Below are 18742 nucleotides of genomic sequence, written 5' to 3'. Positions count from 1 at the left end.
TGGGGCTCCACCTCTAAATGGCCCGTCTCCGATTGGTGTTCTTGACCGTCCGTCAGGGCTGTTGCTAGGGAATGGGCTGGGCGACCCGGGCAACCTTGCTGTCTTAGACGCACCGGAAGGAGCTCGGTCCCTGTAGGCCAAGGCTGGTGAGCTGGAGCGAGCGAGGCGTGGGTGAGGCTGGGGATGGCTCGAGGAAGGAAGGAAGGCCTTTGGGGTGGCCTGCGCAGCCCCCACCCCCAGCTGTCTTCCCACAGTTAAGGCTACTGTCACAGAAGCAGAGAGCGCCTGGTGAAGCTGGGCTCTGAAGGGGTCCGTGGGCCTGCCTAGTTTTCCTAGACAAACTCAGCAGGGTCCCTTCAGAAGTTCAAAAGCAAGTCAGGGGGAGGTGAGGAATGTGAGGAAGGTGTCCTGGCCTGCACTACTGTGAGCCGGATGGAGGGCGGCCAGCAGCAGAGGCCCTAATAGGCTCCAGGACTCGAACGTGGGCTTGGTGTGGCTGTTCAGATGGGGTGGTTGCGTTGATCCAGGAACCAGAGTGTCATGATCTCTTGGAGGTCCTATGGGAAGAGCCCGAGCCACACTCCATTCTTCCTGACAAACGCTAGGAGCCCTTTTCTATTCTCGTGGGCCCATCTGTGTCTGTCTTTGGTTTCCGGGAAGCAGGACCAGGTGGGCCTGGGTAGCTTCCTTCAGTCTACTGGCCTGGTGTTAACCGGCTCACTGAAGCTTATTAAAGCACAGCAGGCCAAACTCCCTTTAAGGTGGTGGGGGAGTGATTTGGTGAGGGGTGCAGGAGCTGGGCTCCTCCAGGAATGGATCACCTGCTTGGGGAAGGAAGGAGGACCTGCTTCGCTATGAGGGGTAGTGGCGTATTGAGATTGGACTGTTGCTGAGACTGGAATGTTCAAGGAAGCGCACAGGTGGGTTTAGGAGACTTTGATCTGGTCAGGCAAGGGCTTGCCCCTTGATTGTACCCAGATTGACACTGCAGAGCTCACGGGTTCTGTGTGAAGACTCGTTAGAGCTGTGGGGTCTCTCCGGTTTGGTCCCTGGCCTCTGCCCAGTGGATGTGAGCAGCGACACCCCACCCCACCCCCTTCTGATAAAAAAATGGTTCTGAACCTTGACAAATATCTCTTTTGGGTTGCAAGGCTGATACGCCCTGCTACAAGTAAACTTGCAGTAACTGGTGGGTGTCTTCACCTAAGAAGGTGGACATTAATCACCAGGGTAAGCTACCTCATGTACCAAGGTGTCCCTGTGGAGGTCCTGTACACCTGACAGAACCTGGCTCTGACACACCAAAGATATTTCTCCGGGCAGCTTTTCCTTCCAGATCTTGCAGCCTGAGGGAGAGCATGGGACCTGGCGGCCTTTCAGCTGTAGTGGCTGGGCTGGCGCATGATGCAGAGCTGTATTCTCAAAGTCTCTCCCCAGTCTGAGCTGTGGGCTTCAAACCTGCCCTCCCCCTCCCTCCATCTTCCCCACAGAGCAGCTGTTTAGTAATTACTTTCTCAATAAACCCCCGCCCTCTCCACAGCTGTGGCTTAGTACTAGCAGGCCATGGATTCTGCAGCTGATATCACTATGCATAGTGGGGCCAGTGGTGCTGAGCATGGGGTTCTTGTGGGGTCAGGGTGGGCTTGAGCCCTTGGGGGCTTCTTAGGACCTGGTTGAGAATTAGCACGAGGAAACCCACAAAATGGAAGGAGAGGGTGACATCTACCTTTTCTGTCACTGTGACCAGACACCTGACAAAAGCTATTTAAGAAGAAAAAAATTGATTTTTGACTCACAGTTTGAGAGTATAGCCTATCCCAGAGGGGAAAGGATGGAAGCAGGAGCATGAAACAGCTGGTTGAATGGCACCCACAGTCAGGAAGCTGAGAGATGACCACTGGTGCTCAGCTGGCTTTCTCCCTTTTATTCAGTCCAGGTCCTCAGCCTAGGGAATGGCGCCGCCCACAGTTAGAGTGGGTCTTTCAAAATCGATCAACCTAATCTCAAAAATCATTCACAGACCTGACCTGTCTCTCCTAGGTGGTTCCAAAGTCATAAAGTTGACAGCCAAGATTAGCTATGATAGAGCAAACCACCTTCTGAGAAGCTGTAGGGGAACATCACATGTCAGTACACATGTCCTGTTACCTCAGGCCAAGGGACAGGAGGGTGGTCTTGGAGCAGAGTTTCGTTTTGTGGCCTTCAGATTGGAGTCAGGCATGGCCTGAGGGAAGAACTATAAGGTCAGGTGCTGGGGTCCCCATGGGGGTAGGGGGACAGGAAAGGACAAGGAGAGGGAAGGGTTCATCCCTGGGTGGGTCCTCAGAGGATAAAAAGGAATCAGCTTGTGGCACTTTGGCAGAGTCTCATTGAAGTCAGGGCTCAGCAGCACCAAGCTTGTGAGGGAGGGGTGGCAGGGTGGCCCAGGGTCTGTGCAGAGTCCCGGAGGCGAAGTGGGGAGGGGGCTTTTCAGGAAAAAACAAAAAAACAAAAAACATTGTGAATGCCAAACAGTTGGACACAAGAGGTGGAGGAGGATAGTGAAGAAGGAAGCCTCCCTGAGAAGGTCTGTCTCAGATCTCAGAGGCTTTGGGAACTTGCAGGGGTAGGAGCAGCCATCAGAAGCCCTTAAACCTCCATCTCTGACAAGAGGCTCCTATCCATAAACCATTCCCTCGTTAGACTTCTTGAAGACTGCCACTTACATGAGGCACAACGGTCGGAAGCCCTCGGGCCTTTGGATGTCTGCTTGCTTCTAGATTGACCGGTTAAGAGAGAGAAGACCTTAATGTAGCCCAGGCTGGGCCTTGAACTCACTACTCTGCCACAGCCTCCCAGGTGCCAGGATCACAAGTGTTGTAACCACCAGGTCAGGCTTCCTTCAGCTTTTCCAGTAGGACAGCAGGCTGTTTTGGGGCTTAAGGCCCAGCCCACAGGTAGAATATCATATGTATTGCCAAGGGTCTGCAGGAGGGTGTAGGGAGAAACAGTGACAAAGTTTTGGGTAACTTGGTAAATCCTCAAGCCTTTTGGTAAGGGAGAAGTAACACTAGAGACCTCTTGTAGCCACAGGTGACACTCTGGGAAGGTCCAGGGTGCTAAGTTTAGTGTGTGTCAGCCAGTAGCTGCCCTATGGCAGGCTCTCCTGAGGCACACACAGTCTGCAGCAGCGACATTAAGGCCTCCCCCACCCCCATGCAGGCTGCACAGATGAGGGGCAGGTACCATGTACATACCCACAAGACCCAGTGTCTCTCTTCCCACCCCCATGGCTGCCAACCCCTCTTCCTACTCTGCTTATGCTGCCCCCCCAGCCCCCACCCCCCTTCCAAGCCCTAGTGACCAGCATAGCTGTCACCCTGGACACGAAGTCCGCCCTGCTAGCTGCTTTGAAGCACGTTATTCTTCATGGTCCCCTTCCTAAGCAGCCCCGCCCTTCACTAAACAGCGCAACATTGTATCTGTGGTGACCACAACACCTGGAAGCCTGTGGCTGTTTGAAACTCAGCAGGGGCCACGGAGAACTTGAGTCCCAGACAGCTGAGCTTGCTGCTTAGGGTTGCAGTCCCCGGAGGTCTGCTCACTGTTACCACACAGGTTGTGTCCCTTGAAGGATGGGGTTCAGCCATGCTCTGTCCCCTTTCAAGGTGAGGCCAGCCCCATGCTTCTGGCTGTGGAAGTACAGGCTGAGAATCTTTTTCAAATTTTTTTAAGGTTTATTTTATACATGCGTGTGCACTATAGCTGTCTTCAGACACACCAGAAGAGGGCATCAGATCCCATTACAGATGGTTGTGAGCCACCATGTGGTTGCTGGGAATTGAACTTGGGACCTCTTAACCACTTACCATCTCTCCAGTCACAGACTGAGAATCTTCAAAACAGAGTGAGTGTTGGGGGTGAGGGAGAGTGATGAATAAACCCCATTTCCAGCCAGGCTTCAATGAGCCCTCTTGAGGGACATGCCTTCAGGGGAAACTTGGTAGCATGGAAGCCTGTCAAGATCAAGGCCTCCAATCCCCAAAAGACAGCAAAGCGCAAAGGTTGGCAAGGATGGAGAGAGTGTGGGACCTTGCACTTGTGGGAATGTAAATTTGAGAGCAAGATGGTAGCTCCTTAAAACATTAAAGTTCCACTGTCCCATGTCTGAGGCTTGAAGCCTGTGGGTGGAATATAGAGATTATAAAGAGGGGCTCAGGTACATGGAATTGCAGCAGCAGCATCTGTCACAGTCCTACAGTGGGAGCAGCTAGGTGCTTGCGAGCTAGTGACCAGTGAACAAAATGTGGTATGTCCATACAACAGCATAGTATACAGCCATGAAAAGGAGTGCTAAAACATAACTTTGTAGCTCAGGCTGGCCTCAAGCTCACAGCCACCACCACCACCCCTGCTTCCGTCTCCTGAATGGTAGGATTATGGGCCATGCCACCACACCAATGCCAAGGAGTGTGTTTACAGAAGGAACCCAGGCTGCTTCAGTTGACTGAGGGGTCTTCATATCTCATGTGTATCCGCTGTTAATTTCCACTCATCAGATGAAAATTTCCATCAAAGGTATTTTAGCTGCATTTTTCAGAGTCAGTCAGGCCCTGACCATGGACCCTCAATACTTCTGTGACTCTCATGTTGTGGTTTTTCTCTTTCTTTCCGGTCTGCAGAGGGTTCCAGAGAGCAGGCAAGATGGGGAATGCCAAGAGCCTGTCAGGCCAGAAGATGGGCTCGAGGTTCTTGCCCGAGGAGCAGGCTGAGGTGGATAAGCTGTTTGATGCTCTGTCATCTAGTGAAGGTGGTGTGGCAACGGGGACATTCTCTCTGGAGGCGCTGAAGGCAAGAGCAGCCACATTGGGGGTAGGGAGGATTTAGGGTCTGCAGTTGTGCCATGATTTTGGTGAAGGTAACTGACTTGCCATGATTTTGGTGAAGGTAACTGACTTGCCATGCTTCTCCGGGCGGGGACACAAGCAAACATGGCCTTATCTCCTGGGTATGGTCTGTGAAGCCATTTAAAAGCCTTAGCCCCTAGAGCACTGGTTCTCAACCTGTGGGTCTCGACCCCTCTGGGGTCAACCGACCCTTTCACAGGGGTCCCCTAAGACCATCAGAAACCACATATATTCACCTTAGGATTCATAACAGTAGCAAAATTACAGTTACGAAGTAGCAGCGTAAGAATTCTACAGTGGGGCTGGAGAGATGGCTCAGTGGCTAAGAGCACTGACTGCTCTTCCAGAGGTCCTGAGTTCAAATCCCAGCAACCACATGGTGGCTCACAACCATCTGTAATGGGGTCTGACGCCCTCTTCTGATGTGTCTGAAACAGCAACAGTGTACTCATATATAATAAATAAATCTTAAAAAAAAAAAAAAAGACTTCTATGATTAGGGGTCACCACAATATGAGGAACTGTATCAAAGGGGTGCAGCCTTGGGAAGGTTGAGAACCACTGTCCTAGAGCACACAGAAAGCAGCTGATGGGGTTTTGGGGATTCACTACCATGTTCAGCCAACCAGTTGCTCCCTAAGTTAAGGGACCCCCACATGTGGCACATATGCATATGTGTGCATGCACATGTGTGTATGCGGGTGACCAAGGTGCAGCTGGAGTAGACAGTTCAGCCAAGCCCACAGTGTCATGTGAGGTACATGGTGACTCTTCTCTGGGGGATGCAGTGGTGGCTTCTGTGTCTCAGCATTTTGAGGAAGACCCTTTGCATGTACGAGGGATGAGCCTGGCAGTAACCGCAGCGTCCAGCCGGGACAGGCTTCGGGTGCTCCAGGCTGCCGGGAGGATCCAGCACTCAGACCCTGCTCCACAGGACACGTGTCACTTTTCCAGCCGCTCTGTTCTTTTCGCAGGATGTCAAGGTCTTAAGAGTTGGTCGGTCTCTTGCCCCTGCTCAGTGGGAGAGCACTTGCCTGCCATGCATGAGGCTCTGGGTTCCCTTTGCAGTGCTGCAGAAACCAATAGTTTAGAACACAGAAGGAATACAGAGCGGCCCTAATTAGAGACCACACGTTCATGGGCTCAGACAGGCATTGTAGCTAAAAGAGTCTTAGCATGGGCCCCAAGCAGCAGAGGCGGGAAGGATGGTCCTGGTTTGGGGATACTGGGGAGTGAGGCGCAGGCAGGGACTAGACAGGAAGTGTCCGATGGGCATGACGGGCTGGAGGGCCTTTGGTCCTACTTTTGTTTTTGGGTTTCTGAGGCAGGGTTTCTGCGTGCAGTCCTGGTTGTCCTGGAACTCGCTCTATAGACCAGGCTGGCCTTGAACTCAGAGATCTGCCTGCCTCTGCTTCTGAGTGCTGGGATTGAAGGTGTGCACCAACACTGCCCAGCTGATGTTGCTTCCTCCTCCTCCTCTTCCTCCTCTCTCTCCTCCATCTGTTCCTCTTCCTCCTTTATTTTCTTCTTTTTCTCCTTCTCCTCTTTCTCCTCCTCCTCCTCCATTTCCTCCTTGTCTCCTCTTTCTCCTTCTCCATCTCCTCTTCCTCCTCTCTCTCCTCCATCTCCTCTTCTTTCTCCTTTATCTTCTCTTTCTCTTCTTCCTCTACCCCCTCCTCCATCTTCTTTTTCTCACCACTACAGATCAAACCCTGGGCCCTCCATATGCCAGTGAGCCCTCCTCCACTGACCTCAACCTCAGACTGAGCCAGTGCACTTCGGGATCTTCTGGTTGGGGAGATGGCACCATGGATCGCAGGAAGGTCTCCTGGTTGCAGGCGGCATCTGCGGAGCGTTGGTCGGTCTTGCCCTCAGCTCGTTTCCCGGTAACTGCTTAACTCGCTCCTCTGTTTGTCCCTAACAGAACCATGTCAAGGAGGCTCTTCCCCCAGCGATGGTCACCAGGCTCTACAGCGGCATGTGGAGGGTGAAGCCGACCGACAGGGCACATGGGAGCGGCAAGAGCGTTTCCAGGGAGCAGTTCACAGTGTTCCTGTCCCACCTGTTGAAAGGGAGCTGTGAGGAGAAGGGCCTTATGGTCATGAACATGATCTCAGCTGCAGAGGGTCCTACGAAGACCAGAGATGTCCAGAAGGTAGACACTTGGTGTCCAGCGGTGGGGGAACTTGGGACAGCGGCTTGGGTAATGTTGCCGGCCAGGGAACCGAGCCCACATAACAGTTTGGTTGATTCAGAACACTTGAACTAGGGTTTTGACAAGCTTTCAGGGGAGCTAAGCATGTAAGTAGGAAATTAAAATCCAGGCCTGATGGCACAGGCCTGAAATCCCAGCTACTCAAGAGGGTCAGAGGCCAGCCTAGGCACCTTGGTAAGACTGTGTTAACATTTTACAAAAAGGGCAGGAGGGCTTGGGTGTTTTCTCACATGGTGGAACGTTCACATGACATCCAAAAAGCCCACGATTTCCTCCCTAGCAGCCTTTGAATCGGGTATGGTGGCCCACATCTGTAATCTCAGCACTTGGCAGGTAGAGGCAGGAGGATCAGGATCATTCTCAGCTCTGTAGCAAGTTGGAGGCCAGTCTGAGCTACCTGAAGTGTTAACAAAAGAAAGAAAAGAAAAGGAATCCACAACAGCTCAAGGTGGGCGACGCCCACGCTGTGGTCATTACTGAGAGGTGAACATCACTGTCTTCACTAAGACGTGCTGGGGGTGGGCCGAGGGTTTGACTCTAACAGTGAGCTATCTCCCAGTTCACAGAGGACCTGGTGGCCTCTGTGGTGCACGTGCTGACCCACTGTCATGAGCTTCGAGGCTGGACTTGGAGGAAATCAGCGGTGCCCCAGGACAGTATGCAGGCGATGGCTGCCCAGCTCCTCTCAGAGATGAAGCTTCAAGGCAAGTGTGGGACTGTGACTCCCTGTCCTCTGTGGTTCACACCTTGGCGGGATGGAGTGCTGGCTGCAGTTGTCGTGACTAGAACCTCCCAGGGAGCCTCTGCTGTGGCATGTGCCTGCCTTGCTCTGTGACTGCTGTGGGATATCCTTGTGTCCCCCAGAGGTACAGAAGCCATTGTGACGTTAGGCTTACTCCTCTGGTTTCAGTGTCCGAAATCCTTGGTCAGTTTTATAGAAACGGTCTCAGTATTTTTGTTGATTTTTAAAAAGATTTCTTTTTCTATGTGTGAGTTGTGTGTGGGTGTACATGAGTGTGTGCATGCAGATGCCAGTGAAGGCCAGAAGAAGGCGCTATCTGTGTATGTGTATGTATCCTGTGTGTATTGTGTATATGTGTGTATATGGTATTTATGTGTATGTATGTATGTATCTCTGTGTGTTGTGTCTGTATGTGTGTGTATGGTGTGTATGTGTGTGTATGTATATGTGTGTGTATGTGTAGTGTATGTGTGTGTGTGTGTGTGTGTGTGTGTGTGTGTGTGTGTACATGTTCATGTTAGCTTTCTTCTTCAATTGCACACTTTTTTTTGAGTCAGGGTCTCTCACTGAACCTGGGACTTACCATTCAGCTAGGCTGGCTGACCAGGGAGCCAAGGGATGTACCTGTCTGCCTCCCCTCCCCAGTGCTGAGGGTAGAGAGACTGTGGGTCTGAACTGATGTCTTCAGGTTTGCTTGGCTGGGACTTTACTAACCAAGCCATCCCCTCAGTCCTGTCTTCCTAGTTTCTTAATGTTTGGATGATTAAGTTGAGGTTGGCCCTCCTCAGGGTAGGTATTTGTAGCTGTTAAGTTTCTCTCTAAACAGTCTTTTGGCTGCATCCCAGAGGTTGCTGCATGTGGCTTTGGTTTCTATCGCTCATATGTGTGTGTGTGTGTGTGTGTGTGTGTGTGTGTGTGTGTGTGTGTGTGTTTGTGTGTGTTTACAGAGGCCAGAAGGGGGCGTCAGATCTTCTGGAGCTGGAGTTACAGGCATTTAAGACACTAGTGTTGGAAATCCAACCTCAGCACCAGGTGTGGTGGCACATGCCTTTAATCCCAGCAGTCAAGAGTTTGAGGCCAGCCTGGTCTACAGAGTGAGTTCTAGGACAGCAAGGGTTACACAGAGAGACCCTGTCTCTCTACAAAACCACCACCAACCAAAAGATGAACCTTACTGCTCTCACACTTGGGTCTCCACTCCCAGGGAAACAGTGGTGTGAACAAAGCCTTTGTGTCTTTCTGTGAGTTTAACCATATATGTTAATATGTTCTTCCTGTCTCCATAGCAACTCAGCAGGCTTTAGCATCACTTCCACTTTATACCTGGGGACCCCAAATTAAAATCCTAAGGGTGTTTCACAGGTTAACCCGTCACCCCAACTCTTTGGAGTTAGGTAGTGGGGAGCCCCACTGTGAATATTTTTGGAAAGAGGCTTGGTTAGTAGTTGGTGAAACCTGCCCTTCCCAGGTAGGTCAGCAGGTGCGCCATGAGCCACACCTTGCCGGGATGCAGTACAGGTCTCCAGCCTTCTGTGGTCCTCAGCCGAATGTGATCTCTGCAGATGTTGGAGCTGAGGGATTCCAAGGTTGGGCTTCCTTGTAAAAACTTCCCATTGTTATGGGCTTCCAAAGTGCAGTTTGAGGACAGGGAAAAGCTGAGGGGGTATCCAAGTCAAACTGTTCAAATCAATACCTGACAAGGAAATAGGCCAGCCCAAAAAGTTTCGAATTTTCTAGTGGTCACATTAAAATAAAACAAAGGTAGGCTTGGGTGGGGCTCAGTTGGTAGTGTCTGGCATCCACAAGGCCTTGGCTTCAAGTCCCAGCGTTGCATACTTCAGTTGTGACACACACACACCTGTGACCTCAGCTCTCAGGAGGTAGAGTCGGGGATGACAGTTGAAGGTCACTCTCAGCTACATAGTTTGGGGCTAGCCTGAGCTACACGAGATCCTTCCTCTAATAAGAATAAAACTGTACAAAGAAACAAGAGTTTTACTAATGTATTCAAAATATGCTTCTAATCCATATAATGTGAATATTGTGGTATTTTACAGTACATTGTCATAGTGGGTGTTTAAAATTGGGAGTGCTCATTAGACTTGCAACATGCCCCAGCTCAGATGAGCCACCTCCTGATGACTTGTGGTTCTTAGATTGGTTTTTGAAGGCTTGGGCAGTGACCAAGGTGGCGCAGTGTGTGAACTCAGCAGTCTTGGTTCTCTCTTTCCCTAGATGGCCACAAGTTTCTGGGCCCTCAGAGCCTAGACCAGGTCTGCGACCAAGCCATGATCGAGGAGTGGGTGTTCCACGTCCCTCATGTAAGCACGTTTCTGAGTGTGGTCATCCACAAGGGCCTGTGTCTCCTGGGCTCATCCTTCGACCTTTCCACGCTGGTCCCCGAGTGCCACGTAGGCCAAGGGGGGCCGTTTGAGAGCATTCTGGATGTGCTGTCCGTCATCTACCTCAGCTCCCACCTGGCCTCGGAGCATCGGCACCGCTGGCGTCTGCTGTTCTCCACGCAGCTCCACGGCCAGAGCTTCTCCCAGCTCTGCAGCCTCATCACGAGCCAGGGGCCCAGTCTGATTGTCCTCGAGGACAGGGATGGCAATGTCTTTGGTGGCTTTGCCTCCTGCTCTTGGGAAGTTAAGCCTCAGTTCCAAGGTAAGACTTGAAGACAGCAGTGGGTGCTATGCTGGGCGGTGTTAACTGCCAACCTGGCACAACCTAGAACCCAGATAGAACCCCTGGGAAGGGTGTCCTAGGTTGCGGGTCACACTGTGACCCCCACAAGATTGTGTTGTTTACTGAAAATACCTGTTTCTGGTTGTGGGGTGGTTCAGCCCTTGATACACACCTTTAATCCAAAACAATGAAGGAAGGTAAAGTTAGTTTGTAGAAGGAGCAGCCATGTTTGAAACTGATGTCCAATTGAGTGATGGGTCAGAGAAGATTTGACAAAGTAGGATCTGCTCACCTCTGGGGAGAAGAGAGAGAAGGTGAGAAGGAGGAGGTAGTGTAGCACAGAGAGTTTACAGAGACAGGTTGGAGAGAGAACAAGCTACACACCGGGGAAGACAGAACGAGCCAGAGAGTGAGAAGGAACCAGAAGATTAGAGCAAATTGCTAGAGTCAGCTGGAGGTTAGGCAGAGCAAATATTCAGGAGAGGGAGGGGGGAGGGAGGAGGGGAGAAGGGGAGTGGGGGGACGGGGGAAGGAGGAGAGGGAGAGAGAAAGAGAGAAGCCAGTTTGAATCAGTCAGCATGGAGAGGAGTTTTGAGCCAGAACAGCTGAGTCGAAATACCCAGCCAGAGTTCAGAAAGAACTAGGAAGGGCGAGCTTATTCAGCAGCCAGTCTCACAGGCTGCAAACCTTCTAGGCCTGGATGAGATTGGACAGAGGCTAAAAGCTTCCAGGGTAGGCCTAGGTTAGCAGACTGAGGCAGTGAGCCTCAGAGACGACAATTACACCAGGAGAATAAAGATACTTTAACAGCCTTAAGCGTTGTCCAGAGCTGGCTGTTAGCAGACGTGGAACCAGGGCACTGACTTTTGCTGCTGTGACCAACTACCTGACAAGGCTGTGTCATGGCTCACGGTTTCCAGGGGCACAGTTATTCATAGTGGTCAGGCCATGCTGGTGGGAGCAGGTGACAGCTGCTTGCCCACATCTTGGTGGATTTAGAAGCATTGAAGCAGGGCTGGAGAGACCATTCAGAGCTTAGAGCGTTGGCTGTTTTGCAGAGGGGCCCAGCTCTTACATGGTGGTTCTCAACTGTCTGTAACTGCAGTTTCAGGGGAGCTGATGCCCTCTTCTGGCCTTTGGGGACACTAGGTCCACATGTGATACACACACACACACACACACACACACACACACACACACACACACACACACATTTCTGTGGGGCAGGGCAGTGGTGGTATCCCTGGGCCCTAACCTCTAAGACCAGTCTCTTCAACAAAGCTCTTCCTCCTCCTCTTCTGCCTAAATCCTTCCGTGCCCTCCCCAATCAGTGCCACACGTTCAGACAGGTGAGCCTGTGGGGACATTTCACACTCAAGACATAGCAGCCTTCAACCCTGACGGGCTGAAAAAGCTTGGGGAGGGCTGGTGAGATGACTGTAGCCTGGGCACAACCTGTGGCTTCCATTCATGTTTGCACACACGTGCACTCTCAAGTGCTCGCATACACACACACATGCACACACATGTTGCTGACTGTCCAGTTTTTTTTTTTTTTTTTTTTTTATCCGCAGTAGAAGTACCATGCTCCTGTTTGGCATCACACACCCCTTCTTTGGCCCTGGCGGGGGTGGGAGGTCAACCCTGCTTCCAGGGGTCAACACTAGATGGACACCCAGGAGGGGATGTAAGTCACCTCCTCACAGAAATGCTATGCTCACCGCTCCGCCCCTCCCATTGGCTTTGCCTTGCCCATCTCCCTGCCTTTCTGCTTTTATGGCCTTGTTGGCAGGTTCCTCCATGGGTGGCAGGCTGCTTCTTGTGCCCTGGTGACACTGTGTGACAGTATACCTCAGTGCTTCCTTATCTTCCCTCTGTAAATGCGGCTCTGGAGCCCAGGGTGGGGTGGGGTGGCATGGGGGCATGGGCAGGTGGGACTGCCATCCCCTGGAGCTTCTGGTCAGAAAAGAATGGTTTGTCCGCGGTTGTTGCATCCATGTGCCATTTGCTGTGTTGTCCTAGGAATGACAACGCCCCACTAGACAGTCCAGGGCAGGCTGTACCTCACTGTGACCCTGCAGGCTTTGCGCTGACCTCCAGCCATGGTGTGGGTCTCAGTGGTTCTGAAACAGGCAGGCGTGAGGAAGGTGCTTCCAGACTTCTCTTGCTTTGCGATGTGAACCTGCTCCAGCAGAGGGCAGCCATGCCTGCCCGAGGAGTCGTCAGCTCGGAGTTGTGAGCGAATGGCACTTGGCTTTGGTGGGGTTTTCTTTTATTTGGTGCTGGGGCTCTCACGCCAGGTTTGCACATGTTAGCATGTTAGGCCATGTTCTGTCACTGTGCACCTCGGGCCGTGTTTCCTTGATGTGTCGGAGTCCCGAGGCTTCAGCCTGAGCAGCCAGAACTTTGCGTCTTGGCTCTGGCCTGGTGCTTGTTTGGCGCCGCTTGTGTGGTGACCAGCTGTGACACCCGTGTTGCCGCAGGTGGAAAGCTGTGTCGTGGTGATGTTCGGGCAGACCCAGAAGGGCGCGGCAGGGCTCTCAGGTCTTCGCTGGTGAACTGGGGAGTGACCCCCAATGTGGCCTCCTCAGACCAGGCTGTGGTCCTGTCCTTTTGCCTGGTGGCATGGGCCCAGTAGCCATCGAACTCATTGGACCTCGAGAGATGTCACTTGGCCTTTCCATCCAAATACAGAAGTCAGGGGAATGGAGGACCTTGTCCATGCCAGGGCTTTGACTGACTCCCCCCCCGCCCGCTTTTCCCTCCCTCCCACCTCCTTAGATTTCTGTTTGTTTGTTTCTTTCTTTCTGAGACAGTATGTAGCCATGGCTGTTATGGAATTCCACATGTAGAACAGGCTGCCTTGAATTCGAAGAGAGATTCTGAGTGCTGGAATGAAATGTGTTGTTGCCACATCCTGTCTGAGCTTGCTCTCTCTCTCTCTCTCCCCTCCCCTCTCCTCTCCCTGCCCATCTCTTCCTCCTCCCCCTCTCTTTTCCCCTTCTTTTCTCTCCCTCTTTCTCCCTCTTAAGAGGGGGTCATGCTGTAGCTCAGGTTGATTTGGAACTCAGTAGCCCAGGCTGGCCTCAGACTGGTAATCTCTGTCTCAGCTGCTCCAGCATCAGTTTTATAGTATGCTACCACAGCTGACTCAGTGGCATCCTTTTTACCTCTCGTGTACCCACCCCTGCATCCTGGGATGAATGTAGACAGTTACTGTGCTCCGTCTGCCCATCCTGGCAGCCGGGTGGGGGGGTGTGCTGTCTCCTGCATGGCGTGTTCTTTATGTGTGTGTGGGGTGGGGAGCAGTGCCGCACCACATCTTACACTGGCCTGTGCAGGCTGTCCACATCTCTATGGACCACCTGCCTCTTTGTCAGTTAGGAGACCCACTCTCTTACATGCAAATGCACCTGGCTGGTCCATGTTGACACTGGGAAATGGTGGCAGAGCTCTAGTCTTAGCTCCTGTGGCCAGGTCTGAAGATGGCCAGGTTGTCTCTTTGCTGTCGGTTTCTTGGGCCCTCACCTTCTCCATCTGAGTTCCTAGACATCTGTAAGGCTTGTCTCGTGCAGGGTCTGAGGCCTGCCCCCCCGATCACTACTCCATATCTCCCTGAAGATGCACAGATCTCTGTTGCTGTGTTCTGAGATTCAGCTTGCTGCTATCTGCAGTTCTTTGTGCCTGGTTCTGAGGCAGTGACGATTTCCTTGGCTCTCTGTCACTTCCAGGGGACAACAGATGTTTCCTGTTCACCATTGCCCCCAGAATGGCCACGTACATGCACACGGGCTACAACAACCACTTCATGTACTTGAATTACGGACAGCAGACCATGCCCAACGGACTGGTAAGCGGGTGGGTGGGGAGGGGTCGTCCCACCAGCCAGGTGTGAGTGTTCTCCGTGTGGTATGTGCTGAGAGCCAGTACCAGGGCACATCTTCCTCAGTGGGGGCTGTACCTTTGCTGGGTTTTCCCATGGTTTGTGTGCAAACAGTCCGACCCTTTCCCTGGACCCCAAATGATTGGTCTGTGTCCGGAGCGTGTGTTGGTGGCGGACACATCACAAGTCACTTGCCATCCTGCCTCACATTGATACAACCACCTCATGTGCTGAGCCGTCCAAGGGAGCCTGTGTGCTGAGCTTGGTGGTGGTTGTGGGAGATTCCTGAGCTGAGCTCTGGACACTGGGTCTGCTTAGTGAAGCAAACTCATGAAACAAAAACCAGGCTCTACCTGTGGTAGCCATTTTCTTGCCTGTAGCTAGCCACAGGAATGAGGGGAGAGGAAAGAAGAGAGGAGAGGGGAAGAGAAGGGGGAGGGGAAGAGAAAGGGGTGGGGAGAAGAAGGGGGAGGGGAGGAGAAGGGGGTAGGGAAGAGAAGGGGGTGGGGAAGAGAAGGGAGAGGGGAAGAGAAGGGGGTGGGGAAGAGAAGGGGGTGGGGAAGAGAAGGGGGAGGGGAAGAGAAGGGGGAGGGGAAGAGAAGGGGGTGGGGAAGAGAAAGGAGTGGGGAAGAGAAGGGGGAGGGGGGAGGGGGAGAGAAGGGGAGGAGAAGAGAAAGGGGTGGGGAAGAGAAGGGGAGGGGGGAGGGGAAGAGAAGGGGGAGGGGAAGAGAAGGGGGAGGGGAAGAGAAGGGGGAGGGGAAGAGAAAGGGGTGGGGAAGAGAAGGGGGAGAGAAGGAGGAGTGGGAGAGAAGGGGGAGTGGGAGAGAAGGGGGAGTGGGAGAGAAGGGGGAGTGGGAGAGAAGGGGGAGAGGGAGAGAAGGGGGAGGGGAAAAGAAGGGGGAGGGAAGGCAAGGTCAGCAATGGCAGCTGGATGTAGCAGGAAAGGGCCTACAAGGATGTTTGGCATAGGTGAGAGCTGCTGCCCAACTGCTGCTTTTTTCTTGTTAATGCTTCTTGACAAGTCTCCTCATCTGTATTTGGTGAGCTGAGAGATATGGCTGCCTGCCTAGCAGGTCAGGGCTTCCCTCCCAGGTTGCAGTGGAGGGACATGGTCAGATCACCAGGTCATCCGAGTTTAGGCACAGGACCCTTCCCAGAATGGACTTGTCTGTCAGTCTCAGGAATAGTCTCAACATCTACTGGAATCATTAGTCCTTGGCCTGGGGACCAAAAGCAGCTTCTAGACATAGGCTAGGATCCCTGTACGTCCAAGATGGGAGGTTGTCACATCATGTTCTCCGGGCCCACCAGGGATGAGAGGGTGTGATGGGGGTAACATCAGGACAAAGCTGTCAGGGTGGCAGAGTGACAACTGGCTTGAGCATTGCAGTGGGACTTTGCAGTGGGAAGAAAAGCAGTTGAGTTGCCACTCCCAGCTGACACCTTTATCAGGGAGCCACTGGGTGGAGGTTGGTTTCCTGTGGGGACAGGGCACAGGGGTCTCTGTGCTCACCCCATCCCTGAGTACTGCCTGGGACATACAGGGAGTCTGCAGATTTTCTATCCTGATGTCCCCTCAGGAGAGAGCTGCAGAGTGTGGTCTGCTGATATCCACAACCATTTACCAACTCAGAACATGATCATAATCAGTCCAGGAAAAGAACCTGAATTCCTACTTTCCCCGTGTCTCTGGCTGGTTCCGCTAACACCCCTCTTTTTTGAGATAAGGTCTTTCAGACAGCCGAGCCTGGAATTCTCTGTAGCTCAGGCTAGTCAAGAGCTCAGGGTCTTCCTGGTTCTCTGGAGTGATCAAGCCTGTTGTTTCTGAAGCCCCACACCCCCAATGGCTGCTGACACTGTCATCTGTCCCCACTTGCTCTGCAGGGCATGGGTGGGCAGCACCATTACTTTGGGCTTTGGGTGGCTGCCGACTTTGGGAAAGGACACAGCAAGGCCAAGCCCGCATGCACCACCTACAACAGCCCACAGCTGTCTGCCCAGGAGGACTTCCAGTTTGATAAGATGGAGGTGTGGGGACTTGGCAACCTCTTAGAGACTTACCAGGTGAGTCCTACAGGGGCAGTGAGCACATACAGAGCCTTTCTGCTTTGTGTGTGTGGGCGTGTCTGTGTGCACGCACACCTCCTCTTCCTCTGGGGATAGTAGTCTGGCTATGAGCTGTGCCAGGGTACCTGCAGCAAAGTGGAATGTGGGTCTGCCTCGGGAGTGGGGTCTACCTAAGATGCACACCTTGCCCAGCTAGATGGCCCTTTGCCCACCCTACCTGTCTGCAAGAACAGTAGATTTCTGCACGACCCTGACAATTGCATCCCCGCCAGGGAGGCTTCAGGGTACCCATGCCACCTGGCTATTTGTGGTCCTAGGCTGATATGCCAACCACTGGGAGGAAGTTGCTGTGTGGTTTAAGCTGGTGGCCGCTGTTATCTCCCTCTGTACGTCCTGAACCTGCCCGTTCCCTTTCTTCCCAAGGACAAGAACAAGAAGAGCATCCTGGACTCAAATCCCGACGCCCGAAGCCTGTTGGAGATCAGCGGCCGGGCTCGGCACAGCGAGGGGCTGCGGGAAGTCCCCAAGGATGAGGACTGAAGCTCCTGGACAGGGCTTCCTGGGGCAGGGGCGTGGACTCCCCCAGGGATGCAGGGCAGACAGTGTCCTGATTCCTCACTCCTGGGTGAGCAGAGAGAGCTCTTCTTACCCTCTGCCCTTACTCCTGCTTAGCCTTAACACAGCCACGTGGTTGTACCCAGGCCAGCACGGACATACTTGATCAGAACACAGCCACACAAAGAAAGATCCCTCTGAAGCCATAATGGATGGGTGTTGCCTCCCAGGGCCCTGAGCACAGGTTAGAACCTTGGTCTTAAACTTTGTCTTCTGTCTTTTTGTCCATGGTATTCCAAAGACAAAGAGGCTTGAAACCTGCTGGGACTGGGGGTTGGTTGTTGGGGAGCACATTCTTGCCTTGTGAGGAGGCACCATGCTAGCTAGACCTTTTCTCTGGGGTCCCTCTAAGTGCCCCGATGGCCCACCATGAGTGGAAAGACAGGAATGTTTATCTTGGTACTCTGTGAAAATACCCACACACATCCGCAGCATGGAGTTTGTGGGTTTGTAGCTGAAGATCTGAAGGAAATGTCTCTAGGGGCAGGTCCTCAGAGCAGGCTTGCCATTGGAGTTCCCAGAGTGGGCTTACCATGGGGATTCTCAGTGCAGGCTTACCATGAGGGTCCTCAGAGCGGGCTTGCTATGGGGGTCCTGTCTAGCTTTCACATTTTTTAAATGAATCTGATGAACAAGTGGGAAAACTCAACCTATTTACCCAGAGACCAAGCTTTTACTGTGCTGCTAACCCAGATATGGGACCTGGAACCTTTGGGGGCAACTTGGAGTCTGTGGGCTTGCCTAATGTGCACATAAGAGTGCCCATCCCAGATGTCAGTGGTGGGTGATGTCCGGCCTTGGCTGGAGTGTCAGCCTCTAAGTGTCTTCTCTGAGGTCAGAGCCCAGGGCTTCTCAGGAGGAGGATGAGCTAGGAGACAGCATAGACCCACTTCAGACAGACTCCAGTCCCCAAAGACCGAAGACGGCTCAGGTAGCCAGGCTGCCCATCACACTGTGAGTGATGGCCGCCCAGATCCATCCACCCAGAGCTGTGGGCCCCTGAGACCTCATTGTCTTGTTTGTCTTTTGCTGTAAACTTCAGCCTTTATGGATCTGACACAAATTTTACTTCTGCATATACAGTTTGCCTCAATCAGAAGCCACAGTAGAGTCAGTAATGTGCATTTTTCCAGTTCTGCATTTTTGCCCAGGAAGCTCCTGGAATACTCCACATAACAACCTTGAGCATAACAGAAGGTCTGAGGCAAGAGCTTCCAAACCAAAGTGCCATTCTCTGTGCACGGAGGGGTTGGCGTGTGGTACTGACAAGGGCTGGGCCATTTTGGTTTCCTTGGCAAGAAGCCAGTTGTCAGTGGTCTGTGGGATAGAAAACACACTAGAATCTCCAGACAACCCCAGTGTGACTTCACAGAATTAGGTCATTGTACACTGGAGTGTGTCTTTTGTTTTGCTTTGTTTTGTTTTTTGAGACAGGGTTTCTCCGTGTAGCCCTGGCTGTCCTCCAACAAGCCTGCCTCCAACTCAGAGATGCGTCTGCCTCTGCCTCCCAAGTGCAGGGATTAGAGGTGTGCTCCACCACTGCCTGGCAAGTGTTGTTTTAAATAAAATTGTATTCATGTCTTTCATTGGTGGCTGACCTGGTGTGACCCCTTGGGAGGTCATGACACCATGGTCCCTATTCTTGCTGA

At 52.6% G+C, this 18742-nt stretch overlaps 1 protein-coding gene across 2 annotated transcripts; it reads left to right on the top strand.

Annotated features, from left to right (window-relative positions):
* Window positions 1-111: 111 nt before the first annotated feature.
* MEAK7 (MTOR associated protein, eak-7 homolog) lies at window positions 112-17049 on the top strand. Of its 2 annotated transcripts, none has more exons than XM_080936880.1 (8): window positions 112-146; window positions 4662-4830; window positions 6811-7041; window positions 7661-7805; window positions 10079-10507; window positions 14260-14378; window positions 16296-16475; window positions 16902-17049. In XM_080936880.1, the coding sequence occupies exons 2-8, from the start codon at window positions 4684-4686 to the stop codon at window positions 17016-17018; spliced, it is 1368 nt and encodes a 455-aa protein (XP_080793006.1). In that variant the 5' UTR covers window positions 112-146; window positions 4662-4683; the 3' UTR covers window positions 17019-17049. The 2 variants fall into 2 exon arrangements, with proteins under 2 accessions (XP_080793006.1, XP_080793005.1); XM_080936879.1 differs by lacking the exon at window positions 112-146 and adding an exon at window positions 860-920.
* Window positions 17050-18742: the final 1693 nt, after the last annotated feature.

This window comes from Micromys minutus, assembly GCF_963924665.1.
Source record: "Micromys minutus genome assembly, chromosome: 24".
NCBI lineage: Eukaryota > Metazoa > Chordata > Mammalia > Rodentia > Muridae > Micromys > Micromys minutus.
Note: the sequence above shows the minus strand (reverse complement) of the source record. Positions and strands in the feature narration are given on the sequence as shown.